The following is a 17040-nucleotide window of genomic DNA, read 5'->3' on the forward strand; positions in this document are numbered from 1 at the left end:
TCCAAAAGAGTATGGACCTGCTTGTTCCATACTCTTTTGAATAAGCGTACATGGTAACGATAGGTGGAAAAAATAAATTGTTAGGTTGCGTGACCATTTTAAACAAGGAACTTGTCCATCGCGACTTCCGATGGGTTTTCTCAGACCACCACACATATTTCATCTGTAGGCCTACAACAGTATTGTCTATGAGTACACAATAATTGATTGAGTTAAAGTGTATCCAAATCACGAAAACCTTAATATGTCAAGTATTGAAGGAAATCATCTTTAACTAGTGAAAACATTAGGGACACTGCATAAAGGTGAACATTTTCAGTTGAATTTGAACCAAAACGGTTATCTTTATTATGAATGATACATTTTATGGGAATTTTAAAATTATTTTGGCCGCCATCTTGGAGAAATGCGCCCTCTTTGAGGAGTTAACTTCAATGTTTTTGATACTTAAGCTTACTGTTAAACTTACTTGAAGATCATTTGGCCAAAACATTAGAAAATATCATTCTAAATTGCTGGAATTATTGGTGAAAATTATGTTTTCAACAGCTTTTTTATGATTTTGGCAGCCATTTTGAAAAAGTGCCCTCACATGGTGAAATACTTAACTGAAAATTAGAAGACAAGTTGAAAGTGATTCATTGTGATGTCCTTGAACAAATAAAAGTGAAAAATCAAAGTTGGCAAAATTCTTGAAGTAGGTGACAACTGCTGCCTGACGATTAGAGCCAAATCACTTTGTTACTGTCATGTCCAAATATCAGCTTCTGAGCTCAAAATATGCCTGAGACATTGCCAGGATGTGAAATAAAATGAATAAGTAATTAATAAATCGATAAAAATTACATGATTAATCAATTAATTGATAAATAAAAAAATAAAAAACAACATTTTTGCCAAAGCACATCTTCACTTTTGTCCCCAAATTTCAGCTTCCCAGCTCAAAGGATGGCTGAGATATTGCCCAGAAAGCAAGAAAGAAAACAATTCATTGATTAATTGATACATCAATACATCAAAAATAATCTTTAGAGCCAAATCACTTGTTTACTGTCATGCCCAAACATCAGCTTCAAAGCTCAAAATATGCCGAAGATATTGCCAGGATGAGAAGTAAAATAATTAGGTAATTAATAAATCGATAATAATTAAGTAATCAATCAATTAATCGATTAATCAAAAAATAAACAAGCACCGGTATATTCTAAGTACACAGCCCCCATGCCAAATAAATAAATAACAAATCCTCCAGCGCACGACATCGCTGGGTGCCTTTGATGCCCAGTGTTGAAGAAGGATGTGTTGTCACTCAACATCCGATCATTGCAAAATGCTCCAAACAGTTTCTCACCTGCCCGATGAGCAGACTCAAAGTCGTCGACCAGTACAGTGGAAGCCAGTATTCCAGAATGTAGAGATTGCAATTTGGGGTTGTCCATGTTGAATGGATCGCATCAAAATTCAGTGATGCAACTATCAATATCTTGTACAGCTTGCTCATCTTTCTTCATATGTGTCATTTCATAAATGAAACACATTTTAATTATGACCGGAAACAAATAAATGGTTATTTTCGATTTTCCAGACTCCCATTGAAGAAAATATCACTCAAGCATATATATTCTTCAATAGTAACTATTTTGACATCAGAATTGAATTCCTGGACATCAAAAACCTATATTTATACATCAAGAACGCATTTATAGCTAGTATACAAGTGAAACTATGCCGTATTTGATATATGTGGTGGCCATTTTGGATTTGGCCCTCTGGCGGAGTCAGCCCACATTTTCACGAGGTGTTCCCCAGCTTATTTTGCTCAGCATCCTCAATTAATCTAAAATCAACCAGAAAGCAAGCATTCGATGAATTCAAAAATACCTTATTTGATCAGAAGTGCAATTGAGATGAGAAGTGCTTGACCACTCCCCCAAACTCCACTACCACCTCCCATAAACAAGATTTGTTACTATTTCATTTCGATTTCTTCACACCACACAAAGAACATATGAATAGCATCAATTGTCAAAGTGAGTGATTGGGACGATTGAGCTATACGAGAAAGCAAATGTCATGCTGCGTACACTTCCTAAATATTTATGTGGTCTGGCATTAAGGTGTTACCATACCGATAAGACAAATGCAGATGTGTCGTCGAGGGATAACATTGAAAAAAATAAATAAATAAAGGTTTCATTACCTTCACTTTACTTTTGAGAACAATAAGTGCAAGTGTTTCTGTGTGAACGACCTCCTAACCTCTAAACTCCTGTGAGTGAACGACCTCCTAACCTCTAAACTAAAAAAAACCGTGACATAAAAATTATGAGGGGATCCAGAAATTTTCAAGAACCACCCATACCCATCACCAAGAGACGTCGCTAGCTTCTAAAAATATTTGGGGCTCGGGCCCCCTTAAACTTTAGATTCTCACCACCCCCAATGAATCATTTAGCACCGTGGCACGTGTAGAAAAATCGTATAATCATTACTTTTCTTACCTCAAATAAAGGATGTTGCAGGTCTTAAAATTAAAGGACTTTTTGTATTTTCAATAAGATGTATTTCACCCTCTTTTTTTCAAACACAGTTTCACGTGCATCCAAGGGACGGCACACACATTCATGAATCACCATGCTTGTCCAACACAGGGATGACAGTTTATAGCTCGCTTAGCATTCAAACGATTTAGAGGTGAGCATGCGTTGTAAAAACACAAACTTGAATTTTATATCCACTGTTAAACATTTCAAATATATGGAACACAATGTCACATCTTTTACTTATTAATTAATCCTCAACACCCATGGGTTTGGAAAAGTTATGTTTGTGAAAAGTCTCCCTTTATTATCTTGCCAAAACGAAGTTTTTGCAAGATATGTTAGTCAGCTTGTATGTTTTTTTGTTTTTCTGTAATCACGTATAAAAAATTCTGCAGAGCACAATTATCATTGGAAATTTTTGTAACTTCGCATATCAGAGGCCTATAGAGGTCCCTTTCAGCACATAAAATTTTGAAGGTCAAGGTCAAAGGTCAAGGTCACTTTGTCGCAAATCAGGGGAGTCGATGAAACCCTTATTTTTTGAGTAATTTTGATCGGATCGTGTTCAAACTTCATGGGAATATAGGTCATGGTCTGGCGCTCAGCTGATTAATTTTTGGTGGCGATTGGCCTTGACGTTCATGATTAGCGCCTCAGGTCAAACATATTTGACCCCAAGGTCAAATTTTCAAGTTTTAGGAACCATATCGTGTAGTACCTCAAATTGAACACCTCGATGAGTGCTTTCTAGATATGTAAAGCTTGAGACATTGACGTCAATTTGTGACGTTATGAGGCAAATGCATATTTTTCATGGTTACTCTGTAGAACAATTCTCAGAGGCAGATATTATGGCAGATATTCTCTCATAGGCAGATATTCTCAAGGAGTCGCTCCTGGTGGATAGCAGCTCTGTTCACCTCAGTGTGACCTTAAAGAAGTCACACGTGGTCACCTTTTGGCAAGATACGGGTCACCCTGCGGGTGACATTGGTTGATTATTTTTTGGAAGTATCAGTGTGTATTGTCTGTTGTGCATCTTGGCAAAGCGATCAACGATGGCATCCTCTGACACACGTCATTCCTGCCTGTAATTAGCACTTGTTCATGTGTCTGACTCCGACTTCAAAGTCTGATTTCAAAGCCAGAAAGTGGCCGATCACAGCCAAGGGGTTAAAATAGATTCAGGGCAGAGCAAAAAACATTCGGGGCACTTGCCTTACGGGCCAGTGCCCAATGAAGCCTCTGCCCACAACCCTCCTTTCTGCTGCACAAACCCCCTGTGACATCCTAAAATAATTTGCAAGCACAACACAAATTAAAAAGTGTATTCTAATGTCCTGACAAGACAGGACACACAATTACCTTTAAGCTATCTAGTCTGGGATCTGTTCTTAATCTGAATATAAACTGTTGGATTGGTGCTTTGCAGAATGATTGGTGTTGCATCAATGAGTGTGCCATCTCTCAGATAGATGTTAAGCCGGGTGTAACATCTACTATCATTCGCTGGTGGATGTTGGAGAATCCACAGTATCTTTTGATGAAGAGTAGGTGAGTTATCGCCTGCATTTTGGCCAGATTCCAGAAATTTCTGCTGTAACTTACAGAGAGCGCTGCATTAGATGAACAGCCATGCACCATAACAATGATGCAAGCCCCAAAGCATGTGCCCCATCCATCTCCGTTCCACAAATCTCCTAATGTCTCTGTTCACCACTGTTTTGTCCGTCCCTCTCCCACCCCTCTTGTCTCATTCCCCCCTTGCTGTGCGTTGTGTGTTAGCTCTCATACGAGCCTCGACAATGTACACACAAAAAAAGTGCATGATGGAAAATTGGATATTTGGGTTAATTAATACACCACTTTTGAAGATAATTAACAGCCATATTAAATTATATCCTTCATCAGGAGACCCTCGGCCACCTCGCTCTCTGGGGTCTTAAGGCGTTTCCTGGGTAACCTCGCTGGGGTCGAAGCCACCATGTTTTTTGGCCTGCTCAACCTGGCCTTGACGTGGAACAGGCCGCAACGATTTCTTAACGATAAAGCTTCCCCCCCCCCTCACCCTCCCCCACTTTCCTCACTCATATTATCAAAAGCCTGCTCATCATAGCTACGAATGTCTGTGTACATTGCAATGCTTTTAAACGATCTCTCATCTTGAGCGAGTTGTTGTGAAATAACACCCGATTTTCAATCCGTTTGCGGTATTAGCGTGTTTTCTAAATTACCGAGCCAATTTTTTCTTCCACCGGTCACACGCAGTTGTTTATAAAGATCAATGTTTGTGAACATATCCCTCAAACGTCGATGTAAGTACAACGTTGTTTTTCGGTGAATGCTCCTCAAGGTTTTTGGGTTGTATACAGTACGTACTGTACAGGTAGTTGGTAATCACTGACTCCAACCTACTGATTCCCGAAAAATTGCCGATGTTGACCAAGCACGTGTGTGTTTCATAAAGCATAACATTCTCTCTGCTAACTCCCCTTCCCCCATCCAATGGCGGATCCAGGAGGGGTGGTTCACCCGGTGTACGTGAACCCCCCCTCCCCTACAATTATGTTACATGATAGTCGTGCGGGATTTCACTGGACATTCGGCAATCGCACGTCTTTTGTTTTCACTCGGCAATTAATCCGAGTTCGCCGCTGGTTTTGTATTAATCCCTGTGACTCAGTGTTTAATTATGGCTCCACAGAGAAAGGCAACATTTTCGGGATCGTGTCCTACAGGAAAGTGCAGTCCAATCTTGAACTATTTCACCAGGAAATTCAAAGTTTCAGTGGCTACACTACATTTTATCGTCCATTATTATAATGAATGATCTGATGATGTGCAATGGCGAGTTTCGGCTTCGGGCCCAGGGTCATTTCGCTGCATTTGGTGCTTGTCCGTTCAATATTTTCATTAATTTGTATTGGAAACACGTTGTGTATTTACATTGTTATTATAAAGATCTGTCGCAAAGAGTTTGTCTTCGGACGTGTCCGAGCAGTGTTTGTCTCTGGAGAGCTTGGCTCCAGACGCGTACGGGCAGTATTTGTCTCCGAACATGTCCGGGCGGTGTTTATGTCCGCACGGGAGTTTGTCTCTGGACATGTCCAGGTGGTGTTTGTCTGTGGACGGCTCTGCTCCGGACGTGTCTGGGCGGTGTTTGTCTCCGGACGTGCCCGGGCGGTGTTTGTCTCTGGGCGGTATTTATAGTATGGCCGTTATTAAATGGATTTCAGACATTATTTTTTCATCTTCACTGTTACTCTATGCAGAAGCATTTTGATAAGACGGTATGAATCATAATTAACGCTCCACCGCACGTCTGCCTTCCCTTCCTCTCATCTCTCGCTGCCTTCCCTCTCCCCACCCCCACTCGCTTTCTCTCCCCTCCTCACTCTCTCCCTCCTGTCTCTCGCCCCCACCCCTCTCCCTCTCCCCCCTCCCACCCCTCAATATTCCCGTCAGGGAAGCGACCGGTGGTTTTTGCTGGTAAATAAATAAAGGACAGGAATAGAAGTATTTTTAAGTAAAGGTGTCAGATACGAGAGTGGACTGCAGTAAAATACTACGACACAGTAAACAATACAGACTTTTATACGCTTAATTATCCTCCTGTAGCTGTTCCAACCATGTCATCCGAGCTGTTCTCGAGGAAATAAATATCCTTGATGGAACATGAAATTCCCTTTTTCATCATTTCAATTTTAAAATGAAAATGCAACATTTGTTATGGACAATGACCAAAATATGTAACAGTCCTGGACTGTCTTCAAGATCCTAAGCACATTAAAGCTGGTGGAGAATTTTTAATGCAGACAAGTGACAACATGACTCACTCATTCCTGAATATTCCACAGAATGTTTTCGTGTTTAGGAAAGTATGTAACTGACCAAAGATGCAAAGAAATGCAGGTGTAATAACTGACCAAAGAAACAGAGGTGTAATTTACACTGAAATAAACCAGCATTCACAAATCAGGGATACAATGTAATGACTCACATGAGGTCATGGATTGTGCAAATGTACAAGATGAAACAAATAAACACGAATGTGGAAGTGATAAGAGAACAATGTGTGTGAAGTTGCGGGAACCTTTGGTGGTTGAGGAGATGGCATAGATGAAATGTCCCTCACCTTGTCTCCCAGAGAAACCCCTCCAGAAGCAACAATCACATCTGCATGGGCAATGCCTTCATTCAGTGCTGTTAGCAGATCATCTGGGCTGAAGACAAAAAGAAGTGGGGTAAACTTTTTATGAAGGAAATACAAAATGACAAATAACAAATATGCCCACCCCAGCAACTGCTAATTCATGTTTTTTTTTTCTTTTTAATTATTAGTTGATTATTATCACTATTTTTGAACACTTTATGACTGGTCTCCTATATCCAACTGGGAAATTGGAAATTGGCCAACATCACAGCATTACATTAAAAAGTGCAAAAACAGATCCGCTCAACTACAGCCCAATTAGCTTACTGTACTTTCAATTTTATCAGCAAGGTCATGGAATCCATCATCACAGTTGACTTAAAATCATTCCTTTTATCCAACAGCCTCATCTCAGATCACCAATTTGGATTCTGACCTCGTCACTCGACCTTGGACATGCTGCTTCTATTCTCCCAACAATCATGGTGGAGGCCCTCAATATCAGACATGAGATCAGGGCCGGCGTTTGAACATATCTCGAGCTTTTGATACAGTCTATCATCCTGCCTTGCTCTCCAAACTGTCTGCTTATGGAATCCAAGGCCAACTCCACTCTTGGATTACTGACTTAGTCAACTCTCGTAGTGAACATGTGGCTCTCAACTGAACCCTTTCATCTCCACTCCCTGTCAAGGCTGGAGTTCCCCATGGCAGTGTTCTAGGTCCCATATTATTCCAAATCTTCATCAATGATCTCACTGATTCTGGAAAATCCTCTGTCTCTTCGCTGATGACTCCACTCTCTGCCGTGACATCTTTCATCCTTCTGACAGAAAGGCAGCAGCCTCGTTGGTCAATGTTTAGTGTGACATCCTTTGTGCCAATGCTGGTGGAATGGAGTTGTACTCCTCAGACCTTGACAAAATCACAAACTGGTCAAACACAATTTTGTTAATGTATCCATATTGTCCACCCTTTGTGTAACTCATTATTTTGTGTATATCCATAATATATATATATATATATATATATATATATATATATATATATATATGAATAATTTTATTATATGCACAATGGTGAGCTTAAGAGATAGAATTAAGGCTTTGATACCTCAAAGAAATTTCATTCATTCCCTGTATTATGGTTAATGTTTAGTGTGACATCCTTTGTGCCAATGCTGGTGGGATGGAGTTGTACAAATTTAGTGGTTCGAGAGGTTAAAAACGTCTTGTCTGATGCTGCTCATCGTCTAAGGCTGGTTCGGGTCCAGATCAAAGTCAGGGTGTCATGGCGGCAAGACTGAGCCTCTGTGGCTGGGCCACTCCATGAAGGCCAGCGATTGGTGGGGAACCACTGCAGTATACCTGGGTTTCATTGGTGTGCTCCACATGCATGTGTGGCATCCACCTGGTAATCGGAAGTGGAGAGAAAAGCAGGAGGCTGATGACCAGCAGTGGCTACGGTGATGGGGACAAGGGCCCGATAAAACTTGTGACCAATGCCCGCAGCCGTAATCGGGTACTTCAGACATTTAAATGTTTTTGGAATGGCCTTGGAGGGACATTGTCCCCAGGCTGAATTTGGACCAAGGTGGGCGAGTTTGGCCAGCTTCAGGGAAAAATACCCCCCTGGTAAATCGTGATATGTCAGGTAGCCAAGGGGTCCGACCACGAGTTTGGATTTGGACATCCCCATGGGGAGTCTAGTGGTGGTGCTGTGGGGCACCCCCATTCCTTGGAGGTGCAGACTGAGTTATGTTCTTGGGCTCATTAGATCACTGGACCACAATGGGGGGTTAGTCCCCTGGGGCAGGGTTCCGACGTGGTCCCTCCTGTTCAACTGTGATAGGTGTGGCTGGAAGGACTACGAAGGTCAGGTTTAGCTGGGCTGCACCTTTGTGGCAGTATTGACGAGGGCCAGTAAGGGCCTGAGATGACCGACCACCCAGGCAGGTGGTTCAGCAGTCTCTCTCTGAGGCTCTGGGACAGCCCAGCATGTGGCGACCCACAGTGCTAGGCTATCGATAGACGTGGGTCACTCGTGAGGACCGGGTGTGGTGAATGCTACTGGAGGACCAAACATAGCATCTGTGCGATGTTATATTGCAAAATTGACAGCATGATTGGATAAGGCCAAGATGGGCCCACATAATCTTCCACAGATCATCCACTGTGATTTATTAGGCCCTCAGTTTGGGGCAAGGGCCCTGGGATTCATTGGCTCGGTGGACTAGGGAATAATGGCTGCAACATGCGCTACTGGGATTGATCAACCTCTCTCGTGATTTGGGAAAATGGAAGCAAAATTTACCTTTTCCCACTATTCTTTGCTTTGGGAGAATGTAGGTGAGTTGGGGAATTGGTATGGTTGATGGGCAAGATTGGCCATAAAGGCCCGCACATGGACCGAGTGGAAAGGGCAAAAATGTGTGGAATAAAAATGTCATCAATGAAATGCGATGTGTGTGAAATAAAGAATAATATCATTCTTTTGCTCAATTTAATGTGCAAGTAGGTCATGGCAGTTAGGAACATGCATACCTTGTGTGGCAGGTGGTAGTGGCAGCAATTGGCAGCTGGGAATGGAGAAATGTGATGTAAGGATTGTGGGTGGGTAGGTTGTGTGCATAGTTGGAGGTGGATTGGGCTCTCAAGGAGAGTGTGGAATGTGAACCTCCACCATGTCTCTTCTCTCTTTGCTCCAACAGCTTCGGTCGGCCATGGGGTAGGAGAACCCCTGATGACCATAGAAGGCCAAGGAGGGTCATCGGGTGACTCCCTCTGGTGATGACACAGCGAATCAGCTGTTGTATTGCTTCGAGGTGAGATGCATAGGGAGCCCATGATTTCCCTCGAGTTGGGACTTTGTTTTGCTCTGTGGACACCACATACTATCACATCTCCACCTCATTTTCGGACCTCCCAGCTGGCCAGTTAGTTGATCACCATTTTTGGAAAGGAAATGCCATGGCCTTGCTAAGGATATTGCATATGTTGCTTATTGTGGTCGAAATGAAGGTTCCACTCAGTCACATGCATCTCCAGCATTCATTCCCAGCATTCAAACAGCATTTGTAATGTATTTCAATTTCAATTTCCTCTTCAATGCAGCAACAGCAGCACTTGTTTCTTCCACTCAGGCCCAGTTGAAAATGAAAGTATATGATACTTCAAAGCAATTGATGGTCGTTCCCTGTGTTCCGTGTCATGGCGAGGTTAGAATGATTGTATAATACATTACAAATGCTGATTTTCGAACCTATATGCCATACGTACATGTACATTATTGCTCATATCTCAGAAACTATTGGAGTGCCCATCACAAAATTTATGTGGAAGCTTCTTGACATAATAAGGTACCTCTGGGATGAATTTGAGGAAATTTGAAGGATACATTTTTTGGGGATTCACGATTGAAGTTTATATTTTGTGATAACGTTTTTGTGGTTGGAGGGAGGAAAATGTTGCCCAGACAAACTCATAGGGCATGAAAATACCTTTAAAATGACACCAAAACCAGCTCTCTAGGTGTTATACTTTTAGAGATATGGCCATTTGAATTTGTGACCTCGTGCTAATTAGTCCAAAGTTCGTTAGTCTGTATCTCACTAATTAAGAGGTTGTTAGCAAAAATATTTGAGTTCTCGCCGTTTTTCATGGGTCCCAATTGGTTCCCAAAGTTTTACAAAAATCTGAGATGACGGCAGATTCTTTGATGATTTGACATGGAATGACCCACATCGGATACACGTTACTTGTAAGTTACTCATAAGTCAAAACACGTCGAGGTAATGTTTAGCATTCCCGAAACTTAATTTTTAACCTATGAGTAACATGCGCTGAACCTATGAGTAGCGTGCTTTGAACCTATGTGTAACGTATCTCAAACGCACATTGTCGTATGTAGACGAATTTGATTGACGTCTTCCGGACGACCACAGAACTTACTGAACGTGTTTCGAACTTACAGCTACCGTATAATGGCGTATTGGCAGCGTTTAGGGGAATTGGTATTTACAAATGGGCTTCACAAGAGGAACCCGTCAGTGTTCCAGACTCCATGTTGAGTCGATGTCAATGTCAGTAGTATCAGTAGTAGTAGTAGTAGCAGGTGAGCGTGTCAGTAGTAGTAGTAGTAGTAGTAGTAGTAGTAGTAGTAGTAGTAGTAGTAGTAGTAGTAGTAGTAGTAGTAGTAGTAATATTGGTAGTAGTAGTAGGTCCATGTCAGTAGTAGTAGGTGAGCGTGATGGGGAGGGTGTGGGTGATGATGGATCCTCGTTGCGTCCACGAATAGGAGACTACTTTGCACCATTGTTCGATGTTCTTTTCGGCTAATTTTTTTTTTTGCCATTCCCACCATGAACTATTTTTTTGTTTCAGTTTTTAAAGTATTCAAAACGACTTGGACAAATGCATAATGTACTAGTAATGAACACAGAACGCTTCGATAACTTATACATAAGTTATACCAACGATTGATTCGCGTGTTTTAGGCGTCCACAACCTATGCCCAACGATAGTCTAACGTATGCATAGCGTGGCAGCGTATTGCCGACGATTACGTGAGGTTTTGTATTCATAGGCTGCAATTTCACTTTTAACTAGAACGGGCACTCATAGAGTGCATACCTTTGCCGCCACTACTTTTTTTGTTCTTGGTATGAGTGTGGGGAACTGGTTTCATATGAATGGTCTTATGACACAAACCACATATCTATAATGTCATGACCCCCCCGACTTTCGGGGGCAACGGACTAAACAACAATCAACTCACGTCATTTTGGCGAGTCTTCACTCGCAAGCTCGGTGAATACAACGTTTCAACAAGAGAAGGTAATCTCATTTGATGCTGGTTTCATGCAAATCGAATAAGAATTGACTGAGTTATGCCGAAAACCGCATATTTTTCAAGGGCGTGACCTCCCCCCCCCCGACATTTTACCCCAACCGGTGACATGTGTTATGACATCATTGTGTCACAAGATTGGGCATTAAATTCTGTACATTTTGGTGCTGGGTTCATGTAAAGCGGACAAGAATTGACCGCGTTATGACAAAAACTGCATATTTTTCAAGGTCGTGACCCCCCTGACCTTTGACCCCTAACCGGTAACAAGAGTATGGGCGTTATTGTGTCATATTGCATATCACAAGATGAGGCGTTGAATTCTGAACATTTTGGCGTTAGTTGCATGCAAATTGAATAAAAATTGACCGTGTTATCGTAAAAAGACGATTTTGAACTTTTCGTGACCTTGACCTTGACCTAGACCTTTAACCCGAACGATCCCAAAATCTAATCGAATGCTTCCTGGCTAATAACCAATCATCCCACCAAATTTCATGTAATTCGGTTTAATACTTTTATAAGTTATACGAATCACAAGATTACAAATAAATAAATAAATAAATAACTACACGCCGACCAAAACATAACCTTTCGCAGAATGCGAAGGTAATAAATGGCTGTCACTCGCCTATTGTTTTTGGATGCTGGTGCTCAGCAATTGAAATTGTTTCCATTGAATGAGCTAAATCGCTTCCACTGGACTATTGAAATGATTTAATAATAATGCTTGGTTATCCTTGGACCCACTCTGGCTAGTTGATTTTGCAGGAAGTTGATGAAGGATGCATGGTCCTCGTTCCGGAGTTCCACCATGAGCTGGTCAAATATGCCGTAATGGCGTCGCCTCCCGATCCGTGGTCTGACCCAGTTCCTTCTCCTCCGTTCACGTCTTCTTCTCCCGGCTCTATTGGCATGCAACTGGTGCAGTGTCAACTCGATGAGGTCATGTTGATGTTCGAGGACAGGTAGGTATTGTCGTCTCAGCGTTGCCATATCCTCCATCTCTCGGAATGACATGGACATGTACTCACCACGAAGTCTAAAAAAAAGACAGGTTCCTCCTGCGAAGCCCCTTTTATATACCAATTCCCCTAATCGCTGCCAATACGCGATTATACGGTATCTGTAAGTTAGAAACGCGTTCATTAAGTTCTGTTGTCGTCCTGAGGACGTCAAATACTTCTACGTCTTTTTCAAGTAACGTGTTGCGAAGTGTGAACAACGTTCGTGTAGCGTGCTTACAAAACATTACTCATAGGTTAGAAATAAGTTTCGGGTACGCTAACCATTACCTCGACGTGTTTCGACTTATGAGTAACTTACAAGTAACGTGTGTCGACGTGTGTCAACGATCGCATAACGTGCCTACAACTTATGGCCAGCGTAGCAGAACGTGTGAGTCATACGCCGGCATACATCGTAAAATTTCAAACATGAAAAAATTTGAGGACAACCCAAAAGTACAACGTTTAAAGCCAGCGTACTACGACTTATGGCAGTGTTTTTCAGCGTTGTCTTAACGTATACAAAACGTACCCATAACGTATTCGACGTGTGCCAGCGATTTAGACAAATTTTTCATAAATCGGCATACGCTGGCTAAATCGTCAAGGTGTGACAGCGGCTTAAGAGTGTTTAAAAATCTCTTTGTAATGCTATGGATTTGTATTTTTCATTGATATCCTCAATATGACAACTATTTTTGCTAAGATGGCAATTTCTAAGACATTTAAAAGCTGAAAATATTTTGCATATCAATCCATTATTGGTCCTCTGACTTTGCATATACTTCTGTCTCACATGCAAAGAAGTTGGAGGTCGTTTTTCTGGAAAGAATAGAAGGGGTTCAAACCTACCCCTACACAACTGGCATTTGTGTCCTCTGACTGAAAGTGAAAAAAAATAGGTCGAGGACCAATTTAATTATATTTGTCATGGGTTAAATGGCTTAAAAGTCAAATGGCTTAAAAGAAATGTGTATTAATGGCTAGATTTCCATCTAAAAGGCAAACCCAATTGATGGGAATCACCTGTCTTTGTCAGACCACATCACCAAACTGGCTTCTCAGGAGTTTGACACCTCGGTATTCTCCTTCGAGCTCTGTCCATTCTTAGCTGTTCAGAGCTCATTATCATGTATTAAGCTTTAATACAAAGTGTCATGGGGTATGACTCACCACTCTGGGCTGGTGCAGCTACTAATCATTTTATCCCCTGAAGGCAATTGAGTTCAAGGCTCTCCAAGCTATTGGAACGAGCATATCGGCCCGTTGCTTCGGTGACGGGAATACCAATCTTTGCGTGCTGGCCAGTATCAAGACGCTGTCTTTGGGAGCAGGTGCGCCTCAATTTCCTCTTCTCTTGCAGAGGCGTGATGCTATCAGTCTTGGTCAACTCGTTTAGAGTGGTGCTCTGCAGCTTCTCTTTCCCTAGCAGAGGCCTGATGCTGTTGTTGCTGTTCAACTCGTTGAGAGTGGTACTCCTCATCTCTGCATGCCCTCTGACTCCTCGTATCTCGAGTACTCCTTCCAATTTGGGCTTTCCATTTCCTAGGCATAGCGGTGATGGCTGATCTATGGGGCAAGAATGAAAAGGGATTCCCGAGAGATCCTACACTCCATGCAGGAATATCCAGCATCACAAGTTGGCATTTGCACCTTACATCTCAAGCACTCCTTCCAATTTGGGCTTTCCATTTCCGAGGCAGAGTGGCGATAGCTAATCTGTGGGGAAAGAATAAAAAGGGATTCCTGAGAGATCCTGCACTCCGTGCAGGGATATCCAGCATTGCAAGATAGCAATTGCAGTTTCACAAAGTGTGCCCATGTAATCATACACAAACCTTCCTTAATTTTTAGGTCATCTCTTCGAGCATGACCTAATAATATTGGTGTTGAGAGGAGAGGTGACGTCCGTCTGTTCACAATGAAGTTAAAGCGGGAGATCTGGTCATTAGTGATCCTGATAGAGGTCGATGAGACGTACACGATGGTATGACTTTCAAGGTCACCGAAGGTCAAGGTCAAGGTCACGAGGCCTTTGAACTTGCGAAAATGACGATTTTCAAATTCTATCTCCTCTGCCATTTCTCAAGCGATCTTGAATTTGATTGTGCCATCTGAATCTATGGAACAATATCTAAATTTTGATTAGGCCGGATTTTCGACATTTTCTTTCGTTTTCGTGTCACGTGACTTCAAAGTTGGCAAAAAATGCGAAAATGACAATTTTCAAAATCTATCTCCCCCTACATTTCTCAAGCGATCTTGAATTTGATTGTGGCATATTAATCTATGGGACAATATCTAAATTTGGTCACGCCGGATTTTCGATATTCGCTTTCGTTTTCACGTCACGTGACTTCAAAGTTTGCAAAAACTGCCCTACCTTCAGGAGGCAATATATTTTCTCGCAGAGATAACCGTCACTCCTGCACGGGGGTAATTTTTTAATATAGATATCTCGACAGGACAACTGCTTCTTGCACACCACAGTAGGTTGGTGGACTCCCATTTTTATATTTTATTGCCTCACTTCTGGCTTTGCTACTGTCACCCCTTCATCTCTCTGTCCCTCCCAAACCCACTCAGATCACATGTATCCTTCCAGAATCCCACAACCTGGTAACCTTATCCAATTCTAAGGTGAATCACCTCCATTCCTTTACCAGATTTGGTGGCGTAATGGTTGGAGTGTCTGCTCTGACTCTCGGAGGGCAGTGGTTTGAACCGTGGCTGAGTCATAACAAAGACTTAAAAAAATTATATGTGCTGCTTCCTTGCTTGACATTTAGCATTTAAAAAGGGATAAAGCATGGACAAATAAGCATCCATTGGTAACCATAGTGCAGACCGAATGGCCTCCTCCTTTGTAAAAGTCTTTGAAAGGGAACATTATATTATTAGCCTTCTATTCTCTTATGTATTCAATGGACTTCCTGAGTCTATTGTCTCGTACACCTCCCTACAGTCCTTCAAAGTGCTGCCCATGATCATCTCATACTTTTTCACATGCAAACGACTATGCTTTCCACTCTCACTGAGTACATGCCCCCTCACTCCCTTTTTTTCTGACATTTATGTGTCATGTATAATGCATTCCCGTCCTGTTCCCCTTTGCTTTCTGTCAATTTGGGAGCGTGCTGCCATTTGTCGTTTAGCTCCTCCCCTAGTCTAGATTTCTGTATATAAAAAAGGGGAAAAAAATATTGAAAAATATAATCCCCAGTAACAGCTTCTTTGGTTTCACAAATGGAGTGAAATTTGTGTCCTCAGAACCAAGGCTTCAGTTTGGGGACAAATAAATACCGCTGTTAAACAACTGTCTTTAAAAAAATCCCATGTGCAATAAAAGAGAACTGGGACAGCTTATCACTGTTCCTGGACCCTCACTTGTCACCAACGATGCCAAGGTCTATAGTTGGGTACCCATGCTCCTGGATGACAGAAAGAAGTGTGGCACGGCTGCTGTCCCGCACCTTTCCTGGCTGCAAACTTTCCTCGGGTGGCAATAGCTGAGAAAGGGAGAGGCAGTGTGGTAGTGAAAGTTAAAACAGATAGGGTTACAAACAGAAATGGTATGAGGCTATGAAATCCATATATATATATATATATATATATATATATATATATATATATATATATATATATATATATATATATATATATATATATATATATATATATATATATATATATATATATGAAATGTAGGCCTGACCTGAGAAGGCCCAATTCCTCACCTCATTTCCTGTGGCCATGACAGCAATGACAGGGAATTTGTGCACGTCCACATCAATAGCACCCAGTGTGGCAAGTAGACCAACTTCTGAAGGTCCCATGTGCGTTCCTTTAGCTAAAACGCACTCTCCACGTTTTATATCATGACCGATGCACCTGAGAGGCAGCCCCATGAACGCCGCCCTACGGCTGTTAGGAACTGGGCCTCATGTGATCTCAAATGACTTCATTGAAATGCACCAGATACTAACTTCAATTCTGAACAATACATAACAACAACCCCAACAATAATGTTAATAAACAGCAGGCAAAACTTGTACCGGATATCTTGTCCAGGTCTCGCTTGGATGAGAACACGTACTTCCAGTTCTTCTGTGCCCTGCCAGGGCACAATCACATTCAAAGGGGGATGTAAAAATGGAATATGCATTAGTGAGCTGTGCAAAATTTTGTATTGCAAGTTATATGAGGTTTTGCAGTGTGAATTGAAGAAAGGTGTGGAGAACCTATCTCATTTTAAGTGGAAATAAATTTCATATCAGAGGGTCAACAGCAAAAGAGAAAAAAAAAAACTGTGGAGGTCAGGTGAAAGCATGATGTAGTAGTTGCAGCAGATGTTAGAGCTGCAATTGTGTGACAACAGAAGAGCTATCTCCCCTTTTAAATTAAACATTGTGCACCTTGCTCTACATGACAAAAAATGCTGTCCTGGTTGAAAGCATGCACATGTTTCTAATCGTTTTTTTTTAATGAT

The 17040-nt window shown here is 41.7% G+C and overlaps 1 protein-coding gene across 1 annotated transcript in view; it reads right to left on the reverse strand.

The window, feature by feature from the left end:
* The window catches only part of LOC147032500 (gephyrin-like), a 194093-nt gene that overhangs the window by 97564 nt on the left and 79489 nt on the right, over nt 1–17040 (reverse strand). The window contains exons 8-11 of the mRNA XM_085870185.1: nt 16607–16665; nt 16289–16469; nt 15939–16060; nt 6679–6766 (exon numbers count right to left, since the gene is read on the reverse strand). Coding sequence (XP_085726311.1) covers nt 6679–6766; nt 15939–16060; nt 16289–16469; nt 16607–16665 — 450 coding nt within the window. The remainder of the gene's footprint in view (nt 1–6678; nt 6767–15938; nt 16061–16288; nt 16470–16606; nt 16666–17040) is intronic.

Source organism: Eptatretus burgeri, chromosome 2 (genome assembly GCF_056783735.1).
Source record: "Eptatretus burgeri isolate ZD-2024b chromosome 2, Ebu_testis_v1, whole genome shotgun sequence".
In the NCBI taxonomy this organism is placed as follows: domain Eukaryota; kingdom Metazoa; phylum Chordata; class Myxini; order Myxiniformes; family Myxinidae; genus Eptatretus; species Eptatretus burgeri.